The 21277-nt window shown below is 43.3% G+C and overlaps 2 protein-coding genes across 8 annotated transcripts in view; one reads left to right on the top strand and one right to left on the bottom strand.

Moving 5' to 3' along the window:
• The first annotated feature begins 1477 nt into the window (after positions 1-1477).
• Positions 1478-6383, top strand: anp32a (acidic (leucine-rich) nuclear phosphoprotein 32 family, member A). The gene is made up of 7 exons (XM_035627714.2): positions 1478-1681; positions 4269-4418; positions 4529-4651; positions 4737-4935; positions 5047-5162; positions 5264-5318; positions 5937-6383. Exons 1-7 carry the CDS (start codon positions 1628-1630, stop codon positions 6002-6004), a joined length of 765 nt encoding a protein of 254 aa, XP_035483607.1. The 5' UTR covers positions 1478-1627; the 3' UTR covers positions 6005-6383.
• A 979-nt stretch (positions 6384-7362) lies between these two features.
• The window catches only part of coro2ba (coronin, actin binding protein, 2Ba), a 45499-nt gene continuing 31584 nt past the window's right edge, over positions 7363-21277 (bottom strand). For 6 of the 7 annotated variants that reach the window (XM_035627709.2, XM_035627710.2, XM_035627708.2 and 3 more), the window contains 10 exons: positions 16815-16931; positions 15301-15450; positions 14152-14316; positions 13034-13150; positions 12663-12767; positions 12049-12145; positions 11848-11960; positions 11331-11421; positions 10332-10471; positions 7363-9765 (listed from right to left, as the gene is read on the bottom strand). In XM_035627709.2, the coding sequence (XP_035483602.1) occupies positions 9631-9765; positions 10332-10471; positions 11331-11421; positions 11848-11960; positions 12049-12145; positions 12663-12767; positions 13034-13150; positions 14152-14316; positions 15301-15450; positions 16815-16931 (1230 nt within the window). In that variant the 3' untranslated portion in view covers positions 7363-9630. The remainder of the gene's footprint in view (positions 9766-10331; positions 10472-11330; positions 11422-11847; positions 11961-12048; positions 12146-12662; positions 12768-13033; positions 13151-14151; positions 14317-15300; positions 15451-16814; positions 16932-21277) is intronic. The other variant, XM_047331451.1, reaches the window with a different exon arrangement.

Raw genomic sequence — 21277 nt, 5'->3', positions numbered from 1 at the left:
CTCCAGAAAGGCTTTGCTTCCCCCTCGTGGATGCACTGTCCTCAGCCTCAGACTGAGCTCTCCCCCCCTCAGATGAGGTGTCACTCTCCAACTGAACGTGTTTCATTGTGTATGTCAAAGAAAGCTCGCGGAGCTATGTGTATTATTCAAATAAAATCAACATCCATAATGATTTGTCATACATAATGTAAAAAATGTTTACACATGGAACTGAAGTTTTATTGTTAGTTATCTCCTGGCCTTATTATACCATCTATATAAAAACCCCAAATCAGGTCCTACAGTCTGACAGCACTTTCTGAGAACTGCTCTATAGAAGCAAATATGATGGTAGTTATCCTTTTTTTCAAAAACAAACCTTGTGTTACATGGCATTCTTTTAAAATGTAAACTCCTAGGTCCACTGAAAAACTCAGAGCGAAGACCTTTTGTAATTGAGTGAATTATTATTATTATTCAGCAAATAAATCTATAATTTGAAGCTCTAAACGTGCTCTGACCTTCCTGAAAATTTGCACACGAATCAGGACTGGTGAAACATTTTGATAAATTTGATATGTTGGAGGTCTCGGGAATGGGCGTGTCAAAATGACTCAATAAAGCCCCTTACCACATCCCCCCTTACATTTGATGTAGATGAACTAAATCTGGTGTATCACATGAAGACCTACAACAAAAGGCCCGGTCACCATTTGGACATTTTCTCACGTCAGACTTTCACACCAGCCACTTCAAATTCCATTTGTATCCATGTGGTTTAATAAAAAAAATAATTTATGGCTTTGTGACTATTGGGACAATTTTTTAAATGTGGATTTATTTTATATATATATATATATATTATAACAAAAATGTGCGTAGTCTCTCTTGAATGAGGAAACCAAAATTGGCAATAATATTAAAAAAACAAATACTCATTGACAAGTATAAGATGGAGCAGCTCAATGTTAACATTTAGAATGTAATGTGTAAAAAAAGACTTTGCAAGATTATACATGTATGTTTTGAAAGACACTTTATATATACATATATATATGTTATTAATATGTAATTTGAAGCTGTAAAGAAGACGGGGCAGGAGTAGATAAGCTTCTGCTTCTTTCTTGTCCCCCCTCAAACCCAAATGATATACGTTAAAAATTATGTCATGGGAAATAATATAGTTTCCTATTTTGTAATTGATATATTGTGACCGTTTCGAGACAAATGAAGATCAAATTGAAACCCACGTGCTTTAAATATCAGTTATCACGGTTTAGAGACCTCCTGGCCCGATTACAGATATCAAACATTGTGTGTAGTTTTGTGAGAGCAACATTATTATTATCAATGTTAAACTTCAAGTTAACAAAACAACCAAACTTCAACAACAAAGACCCCACCCAGTTTTATAGGGGGCGGCGCCATTGGCCCGCGCGCCTGTAAATCCGCTCCCTCTATATTCGCGCGCAGCCATTGGTCGGCGGTGACGACAATCCCGCGCCCAGGTCCCGCCCACCGAGCGGATCAAGTTTGAATGAACAACAGCAGCCTGGCTCCGGAGGAAGCTAGTTTTTTATAATTTGCGGGTAATTGTTTAAAAAAAATAAGTGTGAGTATCGCATCGCGGGGCGCGCGCGGACCGAGGATGGACATGAAGAAGAGGATTCACCTGGAGCTGCGGAACCGCACTCCGTCAGATGTAAGTCGTCGTCGCCCCCTCGCGCCTCGCTGGGCTTGTGTTCCCCACTCGGGGGCTAATGGAGAACCGCTCGCGTGGAGGAGGATGATGCCTCGGTGCGGGGGATACAAAGTTTCCTCCCAAGTTAACCGATGATGGGGAGACGTGGTGTGCGAGGTCGGCCGGTCGGCGGTGTTGAACTTTTGTGCCGACCCGAGCTCACGTTTGCAGCACGGCTGGATAAACAAGGCGAGGAGCCATATTTGTAACTTTTCGTATACGAACGCGCCCCTTTCCCCTTTTAAAAGCATCTCTATGTTGTTGTTGTTGTCGTCGTCTCGTTGCATGTGTTCATGCTTCGACCGGGAAAATGCGTTTACCGGAACATTGTTAGAAGCCGTAGAAGCACTTGGCGCGTTCAAGGATGCGGATACTCAAAGTCAAGAAAATGATCAGCGATGCATAAAAAAAAAAAAAAAAAAAAAGATCAAAGCCTCGATGCGTGTCGCCTCCAGCCGAGGGTCGGCTCTTTCTTTTTTTTTTTTTTTTTTAAAAAGAGCTTACAACCCGGGCGAGCGAGCTCCGTGAAGCCGCCGTGCCGCCCGGAGCCTCGGCGCGGGCAGATGGCCGACAAGACAGCGGCGTCCGCGCGGACCGCTGGCAGCCGTACTCGGCCGCCGTGACCGCGTTCGTTCAACCGTCGCACTCAACGCCGCCGTCGTCGTCGTTGTCGTCGTCTTACATCCGGCCACGATTTAGAAAACAAAACCCGCCGAGTCGCGTCGCGTCGCTGCTCCAGTTTCTCCCCACACAACTAGGACACGCCGCCATTTTAACCGAGAAACAAAGGCGCCGCGAAACGCACCGACGTGTCCCGTTGTTTTATTCGACGACGACGACGACCGAGTCCTCGTACCTTCGCATATAACAGAAAAAACACACACACACACACCGGTCGCCGTCAGATCCATTTCGGCGACTGTGTGGAACAATGTGGAACGTTTGCCTCGCAGCTTTGTGCTCGTCTGTAGCGGCCGCCCGCCCCTCCTACTCACAATTGACCCTGTGCACGACTCGTAGTTCTGTTCGGCTCCGACTGGTTTTGACTAAATGCGCATCAGCGCCGCTCGAGCCGCTCGGCTCTTATTACACTTCAACTCGGCAACAAGGCAAACAAAATAATGAACCCCTTTGTCTCCTTTTGTTGGGTGAAAGTAGCTGAACGCGACGGGGGGAAGAGGGGGAGTGAGTAGCTGGGGCATCGCGATAGCTGGAGCGTTAACGTGTCCACGGATTATTGACGTGTTTTTATAGTTCTGGTCCCTGGGTGCTGATTGGCCCGAGGCTCGTACAATATCCGGTAACATCACACCCGTGACTGCGCAGGACACTGTTTGAATATCAATGCGCCAAGACAGAAGTGGTGTAGATCTACAGTGTGCAGCTTTATGCTAAAGTTTGGGCTCCTCCGCTGTGTGTGCAATTTGTCAAATTTTTTTCAGTGAAAAGAAATGAAATGCAACTCCTGCAGCACACTTAACAAATGTGCCTTTGTTCATTCACAGTTACGGAAAAAAAAGTTGTAGTTGGACCCCAATACAGCGCAGCAGTGAGGTTCCGGAAGTGAAAATCCCATTCATATTCTCCATTGACATTGTGATTATCATGCTGCGTTCCAGTTTACCTCGGAACTCGGACCCCCGAAGTCTTGGTAGTGATTTTTTTCCGTCCCCTAGAGTCGTAATTCCAACTCGCAGGGGTGTTCGGAGGTCGTAATTCTGAGTTCCGAGATCATACTGGAACTTAGCATTAGCCAAAATGCCGTAATTATCCAAGGTAGACCTACCACGAGCTACGAGGTTGTGAAACAATGGTCTATATATACACAATTAGAAGCCACAAGTCCGTATGAAATCAAACAAGCTGCAATACATTACAAGACTTTTATCAAGACTTTTTTTATAAACACTATGATGATGATGAAGCTTAAATTCAAGAAGAAGCTAAACTGTCATTTGAATGCATTCGCAATGGCTAATGGGATGTGTAGTCCTTCACTCTTAAAATAATTATGTACATAGTCCAAGTTGTACCTTTGCCTTTTCTTCCGTTTATCCAATACTTTTTTGCTCCGAATTAAACGTTTTATGGTAACGATTCATCTTGTTGTTTATTGGCTTGGTTCCAGGCTTTAAACTCTTATATAAGGATTTTAATTAAATGTCGATGGAGAAGGTGAATGGGAAATTCACTTTCGGAACCGGAGCTGTTCTAAAAGTGGGTCACTGTTGCGCTCTATTAACCTACACTAGAGCCTACATTGCAGTTTCATTATTTTACTATTTGCCTGGGCGCCCAAAAACCAACCTGTGTTCAAGAGGTGAAAATGAACAGAAAATGAATGGCAACAACTGTGATAATTGATTAATCATGTCTTTTTCTAAGAAAAATGTGTAAAATCGCTGGTACTAGCTCCTCAAATGCTAATATTTGCTAATTTCCCAGTTATCGCTTTTGATTCAAGTCAGCAAATATGTAATCAGCCTAAACTTTTGCATTTAAATGTGTAATGCCAAACGTTGACTAGATGTATTTGTTTGTTCTACAGGTCAAAGAACTTGTGCTAGACAACTGTCGCTCGAACGAAGGCAAGATCGAGGGTCTAACAGACGAGTTTGAGGAGCTGGAGTTTCTAAGCACAATCAATGTCGGACTGACGACAGTCGCCCACTTGCCAAAGCTAAAGAAACTCAAAAAGGTGGGTGTTTATATATATATATATATGTATATGTATATATTATACGCATAACAACTTTGAGACTTGGGGCATTTATAGTTTTGCATATTCACTGTTTAATTGATCAACAGCTGGAACTCAGTGACAACAGGATCTCAGGAGGGTTGGAAGTTCTGGCAGACAAGTGCCCCAACCTCACACATCTCAACCTCAGTGGCAACAAGATTAAAGACCTCAGCACGATAGAACCATTGGTAAGGGAGTCCTGGAAATAATTCAAGGGGGGAAATGCTGAATAAACAAAGCAGTTGAGTGCATTGTTATTTTTTCCTTTGACAGAAAGAACTGGGGACCCTGAAGAGCCTTGATTTGTTTAACTGTGAAGTGACAAACTTGAACGAATACAGAGACAACGTGTTCAAGCTACTACCACAGCTCACGTACCTGGACGGGTACGACAAAGACGACAAAGAGGCACCGGATTCTGACGCCGAGGTTTACGCAGAGTGCTTGGACGATGACGATGATGATGAAGATGGTGAGTGTGAGGCTTCGGCCCGAGGTTCTTCACATGCCCACATGTTGGGCATAGATGTAGCTCATCGCTTTGCGTTTGGCTGATGATTAACCACCGACATGTTTCACCCAGATGTAGATGAGGAGGATTACGATGAAGATGCAGCGCCAGGAGAGGAGGAGGAGGAAGAGGGAGAGGAAGATGAAGAGGAGAACGAAGAAGAGGACGACGATGACCTCAGCGGAGAGGTGGGGGGAGAATGACTGAGATCTGCCTTCTGTATTTGTTTGGAAAAAAAAATGAGTCTGAAATATTCAATACTAACTTTGCCTTTTTGTTGGGACAAAAGGAGGAAGAGGAAGAAGATGTGAACGACAAAGAGGTTGACGATGAGGATGAGGAGGGTGAGTAAAATGGTTTACTTGGAACCTGTCTAGAAATAGTCACAGAAATGATACGGCATGTGCACCCTGAAATGGCAAACAGATTCTGACCATGCCAATTAATCTTCAAGTATTAAAAAAAAAAAAAAAAAAGTATAGTTATTTTTAGTTTTGAAATCTTCATGTAAGATTGACCACGATTCACTATTAGCTTTGATATACACACATATACGTATATGTCTTTTTTTTTAATCTCAGGACGACCTGTTTATATTTTGGTGGTCAAAGGTCACCCTAACCCTCAATATTTCATATATTTATTATTATTAATCATGACAAAATAACACACAAATACCTAATAGAATGAAATGATGAAGTGATGATATTTTGTTTATCCAAAAGATCAACTTTTACTGCAGATGCCATTTAATTTGTCGTTAGCTTACTCATTTGATGACATACTCTCAACCCGTTTAGAATTAGTACACAACATAGAGTTGGGATTCACAAAAGCTTTATGGTCCATCGCAAAATCGACATAATCTTTGAGAAGAAGTTTGACAGGAGACATTTTATTCGCTGGATTCTGGTGCATCTCTTATCTTTAACCATGACTCCCCCCCTTTTTAATTTTTCCAGAAGAAGAGCGAGGTCAGAAGAGGAAACGGGAACTGGATGAAGAAGGGGAGGAGGACGAAGACGATTGAGAGTCCTTATGAAGCTAAGTTGTGAATTGTTTTAAACTTGTATCTCCCAGTCACTTCCCAACAACCCCATGTATTTTATCCCTCCCCCAGTTTCATATTGCAGTAGGAGTGGTTTCTTGTTATTGGCCAGTCAGGTAGACGGGGGTTGTCTGGAGAAATAAGTCAAAAACTTCTGTACCTTCGATGCTCCCGTGTTCCAGTCTTTACTGTCCACTTTTGACTGCTTTGTGGACGCCCAATTTTGTAATATCAAAATCAATAGCGAAGATAAACTTTTTAAAGAATTGTTTTTTGTTTTCTCACTGTGTGTAAGGCAAGTTTTCTGATGACTTGTGTATTTTAAACTCCCCGTTCAAAAGTAAAAACCCCCAAAATGAAACAAAAAAAGAGTGCATGTCTAATACATTTTAAAGTCAACTACTGGATTTCATGTACGGCTGTCCTCTCCTCGTCCTCGACCTATTTTTGCATTGTACTTTTATTCCTTTTTTAATGTAAGTTATGTGTTTGTAGTGTCACCAGTAAGCCAATACTCTGCTGTCCTGGTGTGAAACTTCTGTCTGAACATGCACAGTGTGTCCCTCATGGGGCATATTTTTAAAATCAAAGCAAAAAAAAAAAAAAAAAAAATGTCTGCCCTTGTCAAAGCTGCTCCTCCTCCTCCTCCTCCTCCTCCTCCTCCTCCTTCGACCCTCAGCTTTGATAGTTCGGAAATTACGTGTTCTTGTAAATAATGACCAAATCTATTTTTTTGTATTCTCTTTGATGACGGCAGACATTGAACAGACAACCGAGGTGAAACTATGAATTGTAATAAGATATTCAAATGTGTATGCTGCTTTTCTCTTAAAAAAAGCACGCAGTGTGAAATTTCTTGAATTTGAAGATAACCTTTGTATGCATAATCTTTCCACCAAGAGACATGTTCGACATCGGAACTCATTCTTGCTTTTCCATGCTCTTTTCATGTGACACGCAGGTGGCAATGTTTGACTTTGTGGTGGTAGTGTAGAGAAGTAATTGATTATATAAATGGAGGTTTTTCCAACCGCAACATATGTGCATTTAAAAAGATGTATCGTTTCAAAGTGACAGACTCTGGAAAACACGTCAGTTATTCGGACTTTGTTTTCAACAGAATACGCGACGGTCAAATTGGGCCTACCTCAGTGATTCTTCACTCTGTTAAAATCCACTGTCATCAGCCAAATTCTGTTTCTTTTTCCCTCCCATTCACTTCAATAAATCCCTTTTTATATACGCCTCGGAGTGTGTGTGTGGTCCTTGTACAGAAACACGGAGAAGCATATTCCAGTTTTAATGGAAAAAAAAGACCCATCCAGTAGCATGAGAAGTGATTCTGTGTCAGGTTTTTACTTCAGGTTCAGTGCCAAACAAATTTTGGAGGTAGTGTCACTGTAACACTAGTTTGTCAAAGCCCAACATGCCATTCAACATTTTGTACAAATGTACTTTCAGTCATGTTAAATGCTTTAATCCATCAAACCTTATTATGCGACCTTCTCATAAACAAGCAGTCAAGTGGTGGATTTCAGTCCTCGGTGCAACTCCAGCTGCGACTTCACCGTCTTCCACTGCAGCTCATCCCTCTCACTTCCCAATTGTCTTTCACTTTAAAACACATTAACGCATTAATGTGTTTTCCCTTTTCTGTGTCCAGCAGGAGCACGCTGAACGTGGCTTGCGTTAAAAGACTACAGAAGAGTATTAGGCCCAGGCTTAAGAGAAACAAAATGAGATGATGGAGATTACTTTTTCCCCCCCATTTTGTATTTCCAAAATAATGTCAAAATGTCAAGAATAAAATTGAAATATCCAGATTGAAGTCTCAAACTACTCACGCTAGCACATATGACTGGCTTTCCGAAATGCCTTGTGCAGACGAACTGGTGAAACTGTTCTTGAGAAACAGTTTTACTAACAAGGACACAAACACAGGGTGGTAATCGCAGCGGGCTTTTAAGAGATTGTGCTTAAAACTGTGTGTTCAGTAAGTGAAACGGTACGAAGTCGCTAAGATGGAACCACATTATCTCGCACAGCTCCCGGTCTCTTCTTTATCCGGATTTGATGGACCGAAGGAGTTGATTTTCAACTTTATTCTCAACATTTTGACTCTATTCATGAAACACAAAAGGAAAAAAATATTTTTAATAATTATTAATTACTTAATTTTTTCCCCTTAAAAGACACTCGGCATGTTTAAGCCGAATCATCTTGGTACCTGCTTGAACCCGGCTGTAATGATGGAGTGGAATCAATGGAATATTAATCCGGCGCCTACTTCTCTTGAATAAAATTTAAAAAATGATGGTAAAACAATATCGTTCAAACACAATTTATCTGACGTCTGCTGATGACACAGGCGGGAGGAGGAGAGTCTCTAGAGTCAAACTACACATCTACGGTAAACATGTCTCAGTAATAGTAATGTACTTTGGAGTAAATGTAAAGAGATGGCTATCGTTACAGTCTCTTCTCTCTGTACTGTTAGGAGTAGGCAAGAGTATATTTTCACACCTCGTCTCAAAGTTATTTATGCCATTCGAGGTACAGTTTCGCACAAACCCTGCAACAATTCTGCCGCAAACATTCAGCAACAAATCTTATCGAGCGTCACATTCATCACTTGCGCAGCCACGTCGTACAAAAACAATGGGATTAACAAATGTACACGTTGTTAGCTGAAAATAGGTCAAATGTGACAAATAAATAGAAGCAAATATACATTATCGCCTTCGAAATTAGCCCTAAGAAAAAAAACCAACCCAACGGCGGCCTGCGGAGCTTCCCCCCAGACGACACTTGGGCAGTTATGCAGGTCCACCACCTCTGGGATCCGTGTCTCCCTGAGCTGCTCTCCCACCATTCTCACCAAAGAAGACAAACCCCGAGAGTGAAGGAACCCCGCCGCTCCTCGGATGCGCCTGGATGACAGAGACGGGGCGGTAACATTTACAGGCGGCGGGAGCGAAGACGCACTGGGAGGAAAAAGCGGCCGCGTTGAAAAACGACCATCCGCGTCTCCGCGCGCCGCTCTCGTCCGCTCGGTGCAACGGCTACTTCACGTCAGCCATTTTTGAGAGGATGTGGCGGCTCGCTGCGGACTGCGTCTGCAGCAGGGTCTAAGGCCTCAGGGAGGAAAGATAGGAGCCAGTGACGGGTCTTTTCGATTTCCTCCAGTTTTAGCCTGGACGGAAAAAAGGCATAGTGAGGCGGTCGGACCCAAAAAATATGCAATAGCCGATCATAACACTCAACGTATGTTAGATCAAGAATATAGATTTTTGTAAAAACAGATTGATTGGATCTCAAACTTTCCCCATCATTTGATTTCACGTCGAGGGCGGCAAATGGACGAACACTGCCTCCTCTCATATTTCTCACTATCACTATATTCCAGCAATGGCACCAGATTAGAATAGGAATCATATCATGGTGTGCACTGTGCGGGGGGGGGGGGCAGCAGGAATGAAGTAACGATATAATGTGACATATCAAAAAAAGCAGGGTGCGCGGGAGGGCTCAGGAGTTTGTCGGAGGTCAGATTTTGAAGGGGGGGGGGCAAAGGCGGCAGCTTTGCCAGTCCAGGGGGGTTCGAGAGGTCAGACGTTGTTGGGGCTAACGTTCTTCAGGTTGTTGAGCTCCAGCTCCAGTTGGCGTATCCGCACGTCCTTGGTGGTCAGCTCCTCCTTCAGCCGCCGCAGCTCGTCCTGCTGCCGGAAGAACATCCGCAGGAGCTTGGCGAGGAGAGAGGGGGGGGGGGGATATACAATATCAATCAATACAAGCTTGAAAAGACAGAGGAAAGCTTAATATTAAAAGTATCACAGCCCACAGCCCGTGTGAGGCCTGCACCGACTGTGTCGACTTTGTTCTGTATTTTTAAAACCGGTATGTTAATTGACGAAGCACCGCCTCAATTCAGTGGCTTTGTTGGATCATATCACACTAATATATTTCATAAAAACATTATTTTTATTTAACAGCACGCAGTATCCATGATATGCTCAAAAGCTGCAGAACCGCTACTAAAGGGATCTTGAGAATTTGAGGTTTAGTAAAAAAAGAAAAACATGATCCACGAGTATCAAGAACTTTTGAAAGACCTTTTTGACTTTTGAGGATAACTTAGACTTTTGTCAAAAGTCAGTGCCATGAAATCGTCATGCGATTTGCTTTTTATTTGATATTTGTCATTTCCAAACTCATTTAGAGTCTTTGAAACCATTTCCCTCATTACTTTTGTCTGGCAAGTTTGTAATAGAGTAGAGTGGAGTTATGACATCGTTAGTTCTCCACCGACCTCGTTCTCCGTCCTGGGCGGAACGTTCTCCAGCAGGTCGATGCCGTTCACCACCACGCTCTTCTTCTCCTTCACCGGGGCCTTGAACACCAACTGGTTGGGCCGCTGGTAGCCGTCCTTCAGGGACATCAACACCGGGTCTGTTTCGTACAGAAGGAGCAAAGACCGTCTTGAGCAAACAGTGAGAGGCCTGTTAGTGCGGACTCAGGGATGACAAATCAAAGTCTGAGGTGTCAAACAGGAGCAGGTTCTTTTCTTCATTTTGTTTTCTTCTTTCTGGAAACAAGAAGTGAGACGTATTGGAGGCTGGTCTGTGTTTGTCAGAGGAGGCACGTCTCTCCTTCCAACAGCCACATCCAAACCAGAGTTTGGACTTTTCCTCACACTTCACGACTTGTTCTCAGTTGGAAGAAACAGCGAGGACGATTTTTTTCTGATTGGTTAAAATGAATGACCTCATTAATACTGAGTCTTTAATTTGAATCTTTAATCACAAGGATGAATTATTATCAAGAATTTTATGAAGTTCGGTCTCAATTATTAAAAGATCTTCAAAAAAAACATGAATAATAAGAATTCATATTTTTATAATAAGTATGCGCCACCGTATTTATGTGATATTTATTTCTATTTTCTTTGTTTTTCACTGACTTACTGTATTATGTTGCCTTGTGTAGTTGTTGGAAAAAAGCTGCCGACCATAAGAAACTGAGGTGAGGAGATGAAATGGACGTCATGCTCTATTGGCTGATGTTGTAATTTAATTAAAATAAAAAGTCAGAGGGAAAGTTTAAGTTGTATAAGGTGTTAAAAGGTTAAAAGAACATCACGTTCAGCATGTTGGCAACAACATAAACCGTATGCTTGTATAAGGTAAAAAGGGGCTTCTGGAAATATACATATATATATATATATATATATATATATATATATATATATATATGTATATATACATATATTAGCCAATCCAGTGTGCGTGCAGTCAAAAGTGTTGTTCACCTCTATTGATGCCGCTCAGCCATTCGCCGGCGGACAGCGCAGGTTCTGTCCCCGCTGTCATGGGGTAGATGTCCTCCTGGTACGTGTCCGACTGTAGGCGAGGAAACATCACAAGCATTTCTGTTTTTTAATCAATTACATTTGGCAAAGTTGATTCTCTAAAAGCCAGGGGAGGAAAAGGTCTATAAAAGTCTTCAACAAGATTTATTGGTCTCCAGGCAGAACATTGTGTAACCTCTCTGCCTGAGTCTGAAGAGATTTTTTTTATCCACAGCAGTGATCAACTTTCTCACTTGCTGGCCTCTTGTTTCTCTATTTTACTTTTGCAGATGAATTGTCCTCACTTGCTCTAAGCTCTTTATGAGCTACTTCAATCACAGTAGGTGCATCATGCTCATCACCTGCCGCACTACTGCAAGTCCAAAAGAGGTTGAGAAAATTCTTTAACATATACATTAAAAGAAATGATGAGTAACGGAGCAGAATCCATCGATGCCATTATCTGACTTCCACTCACCCTCCTCGGCACAATCATCGAAACGGGCTCGATCAAACCCTTCAGGGTGACGAGCTTGTAGAAGCGAAACACCTCGCAGGCGGCCACGTCCAGCCCGTGCTTCGGCATCACGCCTGCACACAGGAACGAAAAGGCGCGGGATGACCCCGTGTGCTCTCTGCACACGGGGTCATGCATGTGGCTGATCAACGAGGGACTCACCCAGTCCTTTCTGAGGGGCCGGGGACCTGAACTCCATTAGGTATTGGATGTACGGCTTCTCTGTGGTGATCTCGAAGTAACGGATGTTGCCGTCGCCCTGTCAAAGCACCAGAGGGAAAGAAGTAGGGTCCTCTGAGGTGTTTCTTCAAAATATATATATATATATTAATGCTCCAAGTAATATCACAGTCGTGTGTCGTGCTCCGATTCCCAAAGCACAACTATGCTGTTTCGGGTTTTGCTTCTTTTAATATTTTGCCCATTGAATTGAGGAAATGTACTGCAGACGAAGAAGGAAGTAAAACTCTTATAGCCCCCTTAACTCTTAAAAACAAGTTGTACAGTTACGTCTTCTGTAGTTGTCAAACAGTGCCTGAGCATGTCATAAAAGGTGAAAAATAAATTCTTCTGCACATTCTGTTCATTTTAAAGGGCTGAATCTCCGACCTTCTTGGCCGTCCTAAAAGTGTCAATCAAAAATATGACCTCTCGTTACATGGTACCCAACATTTAAATCTGGGAAACGTTATAGTGCAGTAGAAAAGTGAAGCCAGGGTCGTGGCACAGAACGGGGGGGGGGGGGGGGGGGGGGGGGGGGGGGGGGGGGGTCTAACCTTGCCTGCCAGGTACAACATGTGGGTGTCGGCGTCGTAGAAGGGAAACAAGAGTCCTGAGAGGCCGTCGATATCCTCCTCCACGATTGGCATGGACAAATCCTCCTGGGGAGAGCCGCACGCACAGGCACAGGCGCACACACACACACACACACACACACACACACACACACACACACACACACACACATTCACACACACACACACACACACACACACACAGACACACACACACACACACACACACACACACACACACACACACACACACACACACACACAAACACACACACACACAGAGTTAAACACACACACTTGCTCCACCCACTTCTGGCCTTATAGGCAGGAGCCATATGGCGGTGTCGTCTGACCTGATCCCAGAGAGCGATCTGCCGGGTGTTCCAGCGGGAAACCCCTGTGGTGATGAGCCGCTTCAAGTTGCCCAGGAACACCACTCGGTTCACACGGTGGTTCTTACAGCTGGCTTGCTGGTGGATCAGCGTGCAAAGACACAGTGAAGCTTTAGTCGGAGAGTGTTGCACACCAGCATGAGTGTAATTACATCTCATTTCCTTCTTGCACAATGGAACAATATTGCTGCTTTGAAATCTCTGAATGTAAATCTGTATTTCAGGAATTGAACTTTTCCATGATTGTCCCCTTTTTTTTTCTTTTCCTGCTGGTTGAAGACCAGTCTTTGTGTTATTTAGCAGTGAAAATCTCAAAGCCATTCTATAAGCTTGGATCTAATATAATGAAAATTTTGGCTTTATTTATTTAATTAAGTGGTCATTTTAATGGCACTTCTATCTTTCCATTGCCGCTCTGTAAGCCAATAACTGAAGTCTGTTCACATTTCAGAATATATAAAAATTGCCCTTTAATATTACACTACATGTGACTGTTGAATAATCTCATCCCAAAACATTGGGCATTGCCACCGGAGGTCTGTAGAAATGTATTAAGCATTAATGAGTTTGGCCACTGATATTTCATTATTATAATGACTATTTTCCTCAGACGTGTTGAGGGGGGTTGCGGTCAGGACTTTGTGGCAGGCCAGGAGAGTTCATCCTCACGGACTTATGGACACCTGCTTCTATTGTGGTATTATTTGTAAAATAAAAATAGGGGCTTAAAGTTTTAAGCTTTGACAAAAACTATTGTGTGAACATCATTGTAAGGAGTAACATTTTTCTTCCAATGCAAAGGTGACTGGCCTTACCAATGAAAAACTGTTCAGAAGTACACAAAGGGGGTGGGGGGGGGGGGGGGGGTCCACATACTTTTGCTCATGTAGTGCACTTGCCAACCACTAAAATATGACCACTATGATTTTAAATTCCTGTGGTGAATGAGAGGTTCAGTAGGAGTAAATTACAATGAATAGATCACTCCCTCATGTCATACAGCAAAAAAAAAAACAATAAAAAGAAAATGTTCTGAGCTCTGACAGACTCCAGTAAAACTCCAGCCCCCTCCCTCTGACCTGCAGGACCCTGCCGGAGCGAGGCTCGATGACTCGCAGCTTCTTGTCTTTGCAGCTGGTGGCCAGCAGACTGCCGTCCGTGTTGAAGGACATGCTGAGGATGACGTCGGTGTGACAGTCGATCATTTTCACAGGCTCGCCGATCTCCAGGTTCCAGATCAGGATCTGACGCAGGCGACGGGAGAGAGAATGTGACTTTTTGGGCGGGAGCCGTCGGATCGGCCTGCGGCCCTTGAATCAGCTGGTGTGTGTGTGTGATCGTGTTGTGAGGTTGTGTGTGATCGTGACTTGGTTCAGATGTGCCACTACTTACACATGGAACACTAAATCTCTGCTGACATCCGAGGTGAAGTGAGACTGACTTCTAAATATTCCATGTGTGATCTTTGGAAATTACTAATATTAACACAAGGCAACAACATGGTTACTTTCATTAGCAATGGATTTGTCAGTGTCTTGATGATCTGTTAATCTACACATATTCACTCTCAAAAGCATATACAAAGGTATCGTATTTCATCATTTTAAATGTAAGGTTAGAAATATTACGTTTACAATGATAAAGGTTGCAGAAAGGTAAAGACAGAACCAGCAGACATTTTGTAAACAAGTTTAAGGCTGCAACTAACGATTATTTTCATAATCGATTAGTCTGTCGATTATGTTTTGGTTGTTTAAAATGTCATAGAAAAGTGAAAAAATGTTGATTGTTTCCCAAAACCCCAACATGATGTTTTGTTTTGTCCACACACCAAAGATATTTAGTTCATAAGTCATAGAGGAGCAAAGAAACCAGAACATATTTACATTTAAGAAGCTGAAATCAGAGAATTTAGACTTTTTTCCCCATAAAAACTACTTGAACCGACGAATCGATCATCAAAATAGTTGGCCAAACGATTAACCGTTGCAGCTCTAAACAAATTATTGACCAACAAAAATTGTTGGATTCATTATCTGTAGATCCTCTCACACAACGGCATATCACACAAAGATACTTTCATAATGAAAGAAGCCAGTTCTGTGACGACTCATTCAATAAACACACACCGACAAAACATCGAAGAGGGAGAACTCGCCCACATCCCACCCACATTTCCTGCAGATGAAATCACGGTGCGGCTGCTCCATTTATTTACTGTGTCGCACCTTGTAGTCGTAGCCGGCGCTGAAGAGGACGCCGCTGCTGGTGGGGTGCCACTCGATCAGTCCCACCCGTCGGCTGTGGCCGTACAGCTCCAGCACCGCCTCCGTCATGTTGCGCCTCAGGCCGCCCTCTGGGATCTCCCATACTCGCACCTGACACGTGCACAAACACAAACCGAATACAGATGAACACTTGTTTGGCCGGGGGGGGGGGCGCCAAACTAGAGCCCTGACCGAAATATGGGCCGTCCGATAATATTGGCCGATATTTCACAGACATATCGGTATCGGCCGATATGTTTAGAGCCCGACCGATATTATCGGCCACCTGACATGAGCCTTTAAATGTGCGTTTCGTTTACATCTAAGGTACAACAAATGTTTTTTTCTTAATTTAACTCCAATTTATTTGGTTTTCACTTCATCAGTGCCTTTTACAGTCATTATATTAGTCGGCACTTCACATTTCAATTCATTTAGTTTCCTGTATATTGCACATATTCATTTTCTTTAGTTTTCTTTTCCGTTTGGTTTTGCACTACTTTTACACTATTTCAAAATGTAATTATTGTATATATTACTTATCTATTATATCTCTTTTTTTTTATACTTATTGCACCGTGGGTCGGAGATAAACGCAATTTGGATTCTTCTGTATGTCTGGCACATATTGCAGAATTGATTATAAAGTTTGACTTGACGATGATAAAGTTTCTTTTTCATAAAGGTTTGATAACGACATCTTAGAATCATACATACATACATACATATATATATATATATATATATATATATATATATATATATATATATATCAGCCGATAAATCGGGAACCTTGTACACCCTAATCCCAAAAAATCCATATCAGTCGGGCTCTAGTCCAAATGCTAAGTTTTTCTCGAGTCATTACGATTACACCACAATCAGTGCGGCACAGCAACACATCTCTCTGATCAAAGACGCCACACGCTATCAACGCAGCCCATTGCAGTAGGGATTAGCATGGATTACAGCTATGGCCAGAGGCTTGTGTTCGGCCCAGAGGAGGATTATCCTTCATCGAGTGGAAGTACGACACAGGACACTGCTAACGTGGCTCTACAGGAATCTATCAGGTGCATGTGCTGGGGGGGGGTTGCTCATGTAACAAGTGAGTGATAGTGATGAGATTAGATTTTGTGTCGGATGTCTTCTTATGTAGTCAGTCACTGAACGGCGAGCAGATTACTGCCTTGCTCAAAGGCATTTCACATCTGTCACTCGCCGTTTTCCAGGGCCACTGACCCGTAACAGCGACATCGACCAGAGCGGCCACCAGAGCCATAATCCAATCACAGACTCTCTGAATCAGAGACCCTCACGACTGTAATGAACTGACGACCTGTTTGCCCTCTGGGCCCCCGAGGCCGTCGACAGGCTCAGGGTTTTCACCGATACAGTTTCTGCCAAAGGCATCGAGACCTTGACACTCGAAAAAAACAAAACGTATTAGTTAATTATAGCTGGGGATCACTTGCCGATGTGTCCTCGGAGCAGGACGCGATGATGTTTTCAAAGAAAGGGTTCCACTTGATGTCCAGCACGTTGCCTTGGTGGCCGCACACTTTGGAGTAATGAGAATCCAGACGACCAGACTGAAACAGAGCGACAGAGGTAAAACATTATTATGCATTTGATTTTTTCAGGCATGTAGGTGGAAGAAATAAGAAAATATTACAATCTCAAACTCATATTTCACTGTTTACTTTATACAGTCAACACGACAGAGAAACTGTGAGTCACTGCTCGAAGACCACATCCTCCAGATCTCAGCACATCGGATTGATTTCTCCGGCGCATCGCGTGAGGCAGCGCGAAGAATTGCTTGAACAGAATGATTTGAATCAAATACATAACAGAGTGAAATTAAGAAGAGAAAAAATAAAGCTGCGTCAAAGACGATGGTGGTAAATATTGCAACGCTGCTGTGGGTGTTTTCTTGTCGGAAGACAAATGTCACTGTTGATCTTGAAATATAGATGGAAGTGTTACATTTGTGCATATTGGATGAGATTAACTGTTGAGCTGACCTGCTGAGGATGGAGAAACGAATTAGCAAAGAAACAAACCAACAAAAAAACAAACCCTTTAAGGTCTGTTGTCTGTCGTGCTAAACACTAAATAATAGATAACAAATTAACGCTAGTGACAATAGAGCAGAGTAAATTATGTATGTATAAAATTGCAGCTGTCGTTAAACAGCATGTGGCACAAGAGAAAATCCACTGCAGTGATAGAACATGATCATTTTTTTATGAAACCTAATAAGCGGTGATGAAAACGACAAGAGCTATTATCAGATCTGCATTTCATCTGTTCAGATCATTACGGATGGTGAGACAGAAATATTCTCGGCTCATGCAGTGATGCGAACAGGAACAAACTAACGCAACGTAATCCAAGTGAAATCACATCAGTGGGGGAACTCCATCCATCCCGAGCACAACAAAACAACACAGACCTGGTTATTGCACAGGGGCGTCCTGAGTCAAGGCCTCGTTGTTATTGCAATAACCCGCAGAGTCCACAGAGGGGCGCTGTGGCTCACAACAACCAGACGACAGAAACCTGTGAAGTCTGTCGTGACGTCATGAATGTTTGATGACTTCAATCCACTGACCTCTTTCTCTTTCTACTTCCTATTCCCACATAGATTTGTTTGGGAGCGTCTGTCCGTGCCTCAGTGAAATCCTCTCTGTGTGTGTGTGTGTGTGTGTGTGTGTGTGTCCACATGCTCTGTCCTCACTGAACCTCCGCAGATTCACCTCAGATGCATCACCGAGCCTTTTAGCAAACTCTCCTTTTATCAATATTGAATCACTTACTATTTTCAGGAGAGCCTTCAAAATGTATCGGCGACATACAGAGAAGGAAATAAATGGATTTTCAACCTGCTCCCTACACTTTCCGTCCTCTCCCAAACTTAAAACCCAACCCATTTCATCTTATCATTGGCACTTTGCTACCTCATTTTATCAGTGCCCCCCCTCCCACCCCAGGAATGTGCATTTCTCATTTTTTCTTTAAATCTTATGCCCCGAATGTGAGATGTCTTTTGTCTTTTTTAAAAAAACAAACAATTTTGCACTGCTTTACTGTCTGTCACTAAACAGAAGAGCTCTCCAAATGTCGTTGTGTGTTCTCATGTACAATGACAATGAAGACTTCTATTATTACTACTATCATAGCAGCGGGAGGAAAAGTGGTGAAATATACAAGCATGCAGCCTCGGTAGGTCTCGGGGTCAGAAGAAATCTGAACGTATGTGAATGGTATAGATCTACTTATCAGGTAGTATTCACCAATACTGATCAATATTAAGTTGCTACTAACACCTACAGATGTGAAAATGACTACAATGTATGTCAGCAACAATATGACAATACATACGAGAGCTTTATAAATAAGATCCCTACGTCTTTAAGAACAAGGTGCAGATGCCAAAGCCAGAGAAAATCTGTTTATGCCAAAACAAAACTGTGAGAATATGAGAGGAGAGAAAACAAGGACCAGTGGGACACAGACAATCCTGCACAAACAGAGCCAACTCAGACACGTCATACCCTATATTCATATACATTTCATTGTATACACTGTAAGAAGAGAAGCTATAACGGAGTTTCTTGGAGAGGACGTGAGAGATAGAAACAGTGAAAGCTCTTCCACATCGCTCTCTTGTTCCTTCCACGTTGGAAAGAGAAACGCTCTCATACCTGAACCCACGTACGTATTTTGGCTTATAGGAAAGGACAAGCTCTTTCTGTAAACGAATGTCCCAGTGACTGGGAGGCCGCGAACTCGGCCTCGAAACCTTTAATAACTCTGGCTCCGCGGGACTCCTCAGTTAGGTGGAGCTAATTACCTGCGACGGAGCGGAGTCTGCTGGAAACCACGGGGCTCGGGGCCCGTGAGCTTTCTACAGGGACGTCAGAAATCATGGCGGCAGCATTCGACGAATAACACAAAGTCCCCGCACGGCCTGAGTTTCACATCTCTTAGTGCCTACTTTGCTTCGTGTCCACCTCAGAGTGACGTTTATCCGGACGACCGGCAGGGACACCATCGACGCCAACCGACATTAGAGCCGCCGTCGTCTCTCCGCGGCTCGTTCCCTGACAGACGAGCTCCGCTGGGGGGACACACAGATGTGCTGGCCAGGCGCCGGACGCTGCAGAGGCACCGCGCGGTTCCTGCTCACGACCCCCCCCCCCCCCCCAGTTGACCCGTCGTGACCTCACAGTACATCCTCACACTCTGCTGCTCTGCGGCGACGACCTCCTCGAGCAGCGGACGCTCAGAAGATTCACGCTTTGGTCACATAACGTCGGCTCCCCGTCCTGTGGCCCCTCGACGCGGCACGATGATGGAATTACGGCGCAGGAGGAGCCGAGGAACTAATCTCATTTTGGCGAAACGAGTTATTTAATTTCGTCCGTGGAATGCCGCGTCACGTCCGATAATTAAGACGAATTGAATATTCGGTGATTTGTCACGCATGTAATGCTCCTGGTGCTTTATACACTTATGCATATACACATATACATATACATATCTGCCCTGGCTGCAGTGTTTGGAGAGTCGGATGCTGTGGTCACTGTGCAGTAGAACCTTGTTTACGGTGTTCACATGGACAGTTCAACTTAAATGGTGGCAACACTGCAGAGGAGTCACATTCGTGAATATGAATATGAGCTTTGTCTGCCATGCGTTGGAAATGTCCTTCTGATATACAGTCTGTCATACGATACATTCAGTCCTGCTGGTAAACCAAAAAAAAGCTGAAACGTGTTGTAGGTTAAAGGCATGAAATATTAGCTTGCAGAAAAAAAAGTGCTGCAACTGATAATTGTTTTCATTGTCGATTCATTGGTTTGGTTTATAAAAATATCAGAAAATAGAAAGAAAAAAAAGCCCCTCACAATATCACAAGGTACAAAAGGAGCAGTTTATATCTGATGTGAAGATGTTTGATTATGATCATACAAAAAAAAATAAATCAAAGAACAGCAGGGAATCCCCAAAGATGTCATGATATTTTAGCTGGAAAAATGACTTATGAAAATGTTGTTATTCTGTACCACATCATTGTACAACACATGGCGATAGTAGTAACTCCTAATGTACAGTAGCAGCAGTAGACGCTGCAGCACCACACCCACCGCTCTCCGTCTCCCCGAGGTGACGACGGAGTGTTTGTGACCTTGTGTGTCATTTTCTGGGCCGGGCTTCGTGCCAGGTGGTGCCAGCGGTACAGCGACAGTGTGCGGGCGCGAACCATATGGCCGTCTCGCCGCCTCCCATCACAACATTGCCTGCCGTGCTCATACCTCGCCATTAGATATAGCTATTTATTTGTGTATCTAATGATGAGGAGGAGCTCATTTTTGAAACTCCGCCCGTGTAAGAGTTCCTCGGAAAACTGACGAGAGATTCTGGATCTCATATATTGCTGATGTTTCCAACCGTGTTTGAAAATACACCAAAAATCTGGGTGGATGTGGACTTTGAGTCTGAAAAGTGAAGCCAATGAGGAAGTGCCTGGAACCTGTAGTCTCTCAAATAACCAGGGGAGGACCTCCACGGGTTGCACAAAGATCTCCATTTCTATAGAAGTCTACGAGAGAAGTACTGTAATCCTCACTTGATTGCTAAACTCCTTTTAATACAGAAGCACATTTTTACATTTAGAATAATGTGCCTGGTACGCAGCACCTCAGCAAATTCCTTTCTGCGTATGTGAAGCTGACCAATAATGTGAACTTTAACACCACAACAATTGACCGCCTCTTCTGTGTGTTGCTGTCAAGAATGCAACATTTTGGAGTCTCACGTGAGGCCACCGTGAAGGGCCATAAAATAAAAGTGAATATGTTTCTTATTGTTCATCTTTATTTTGTAACTGTCTTATGTCAGGGAGCACTTCAGTTTGTGGCTTTGCTCT

Source organism: Scophthalmus maximus, chromosome 4, assembly GCF_022379125.1.
Source record: "Scophthalmus maximus strain ysfricsl-2021 chromosome 4, ASM2237912v1, whole genome shotgun sequence".
Classification (NCBI taxonomy): Eukaryota; Metazoa; Chordata; class Actinopteri; order Pleuronectiformes; family Scophthalmidae; genus Scophthalmus; species Scophthalmus maximus.
The sequence above is the reverse complement of the archived record's forward strand: the minus strand, read 5'-3'. Positions and strand labels throughout refer to the sequence as shown.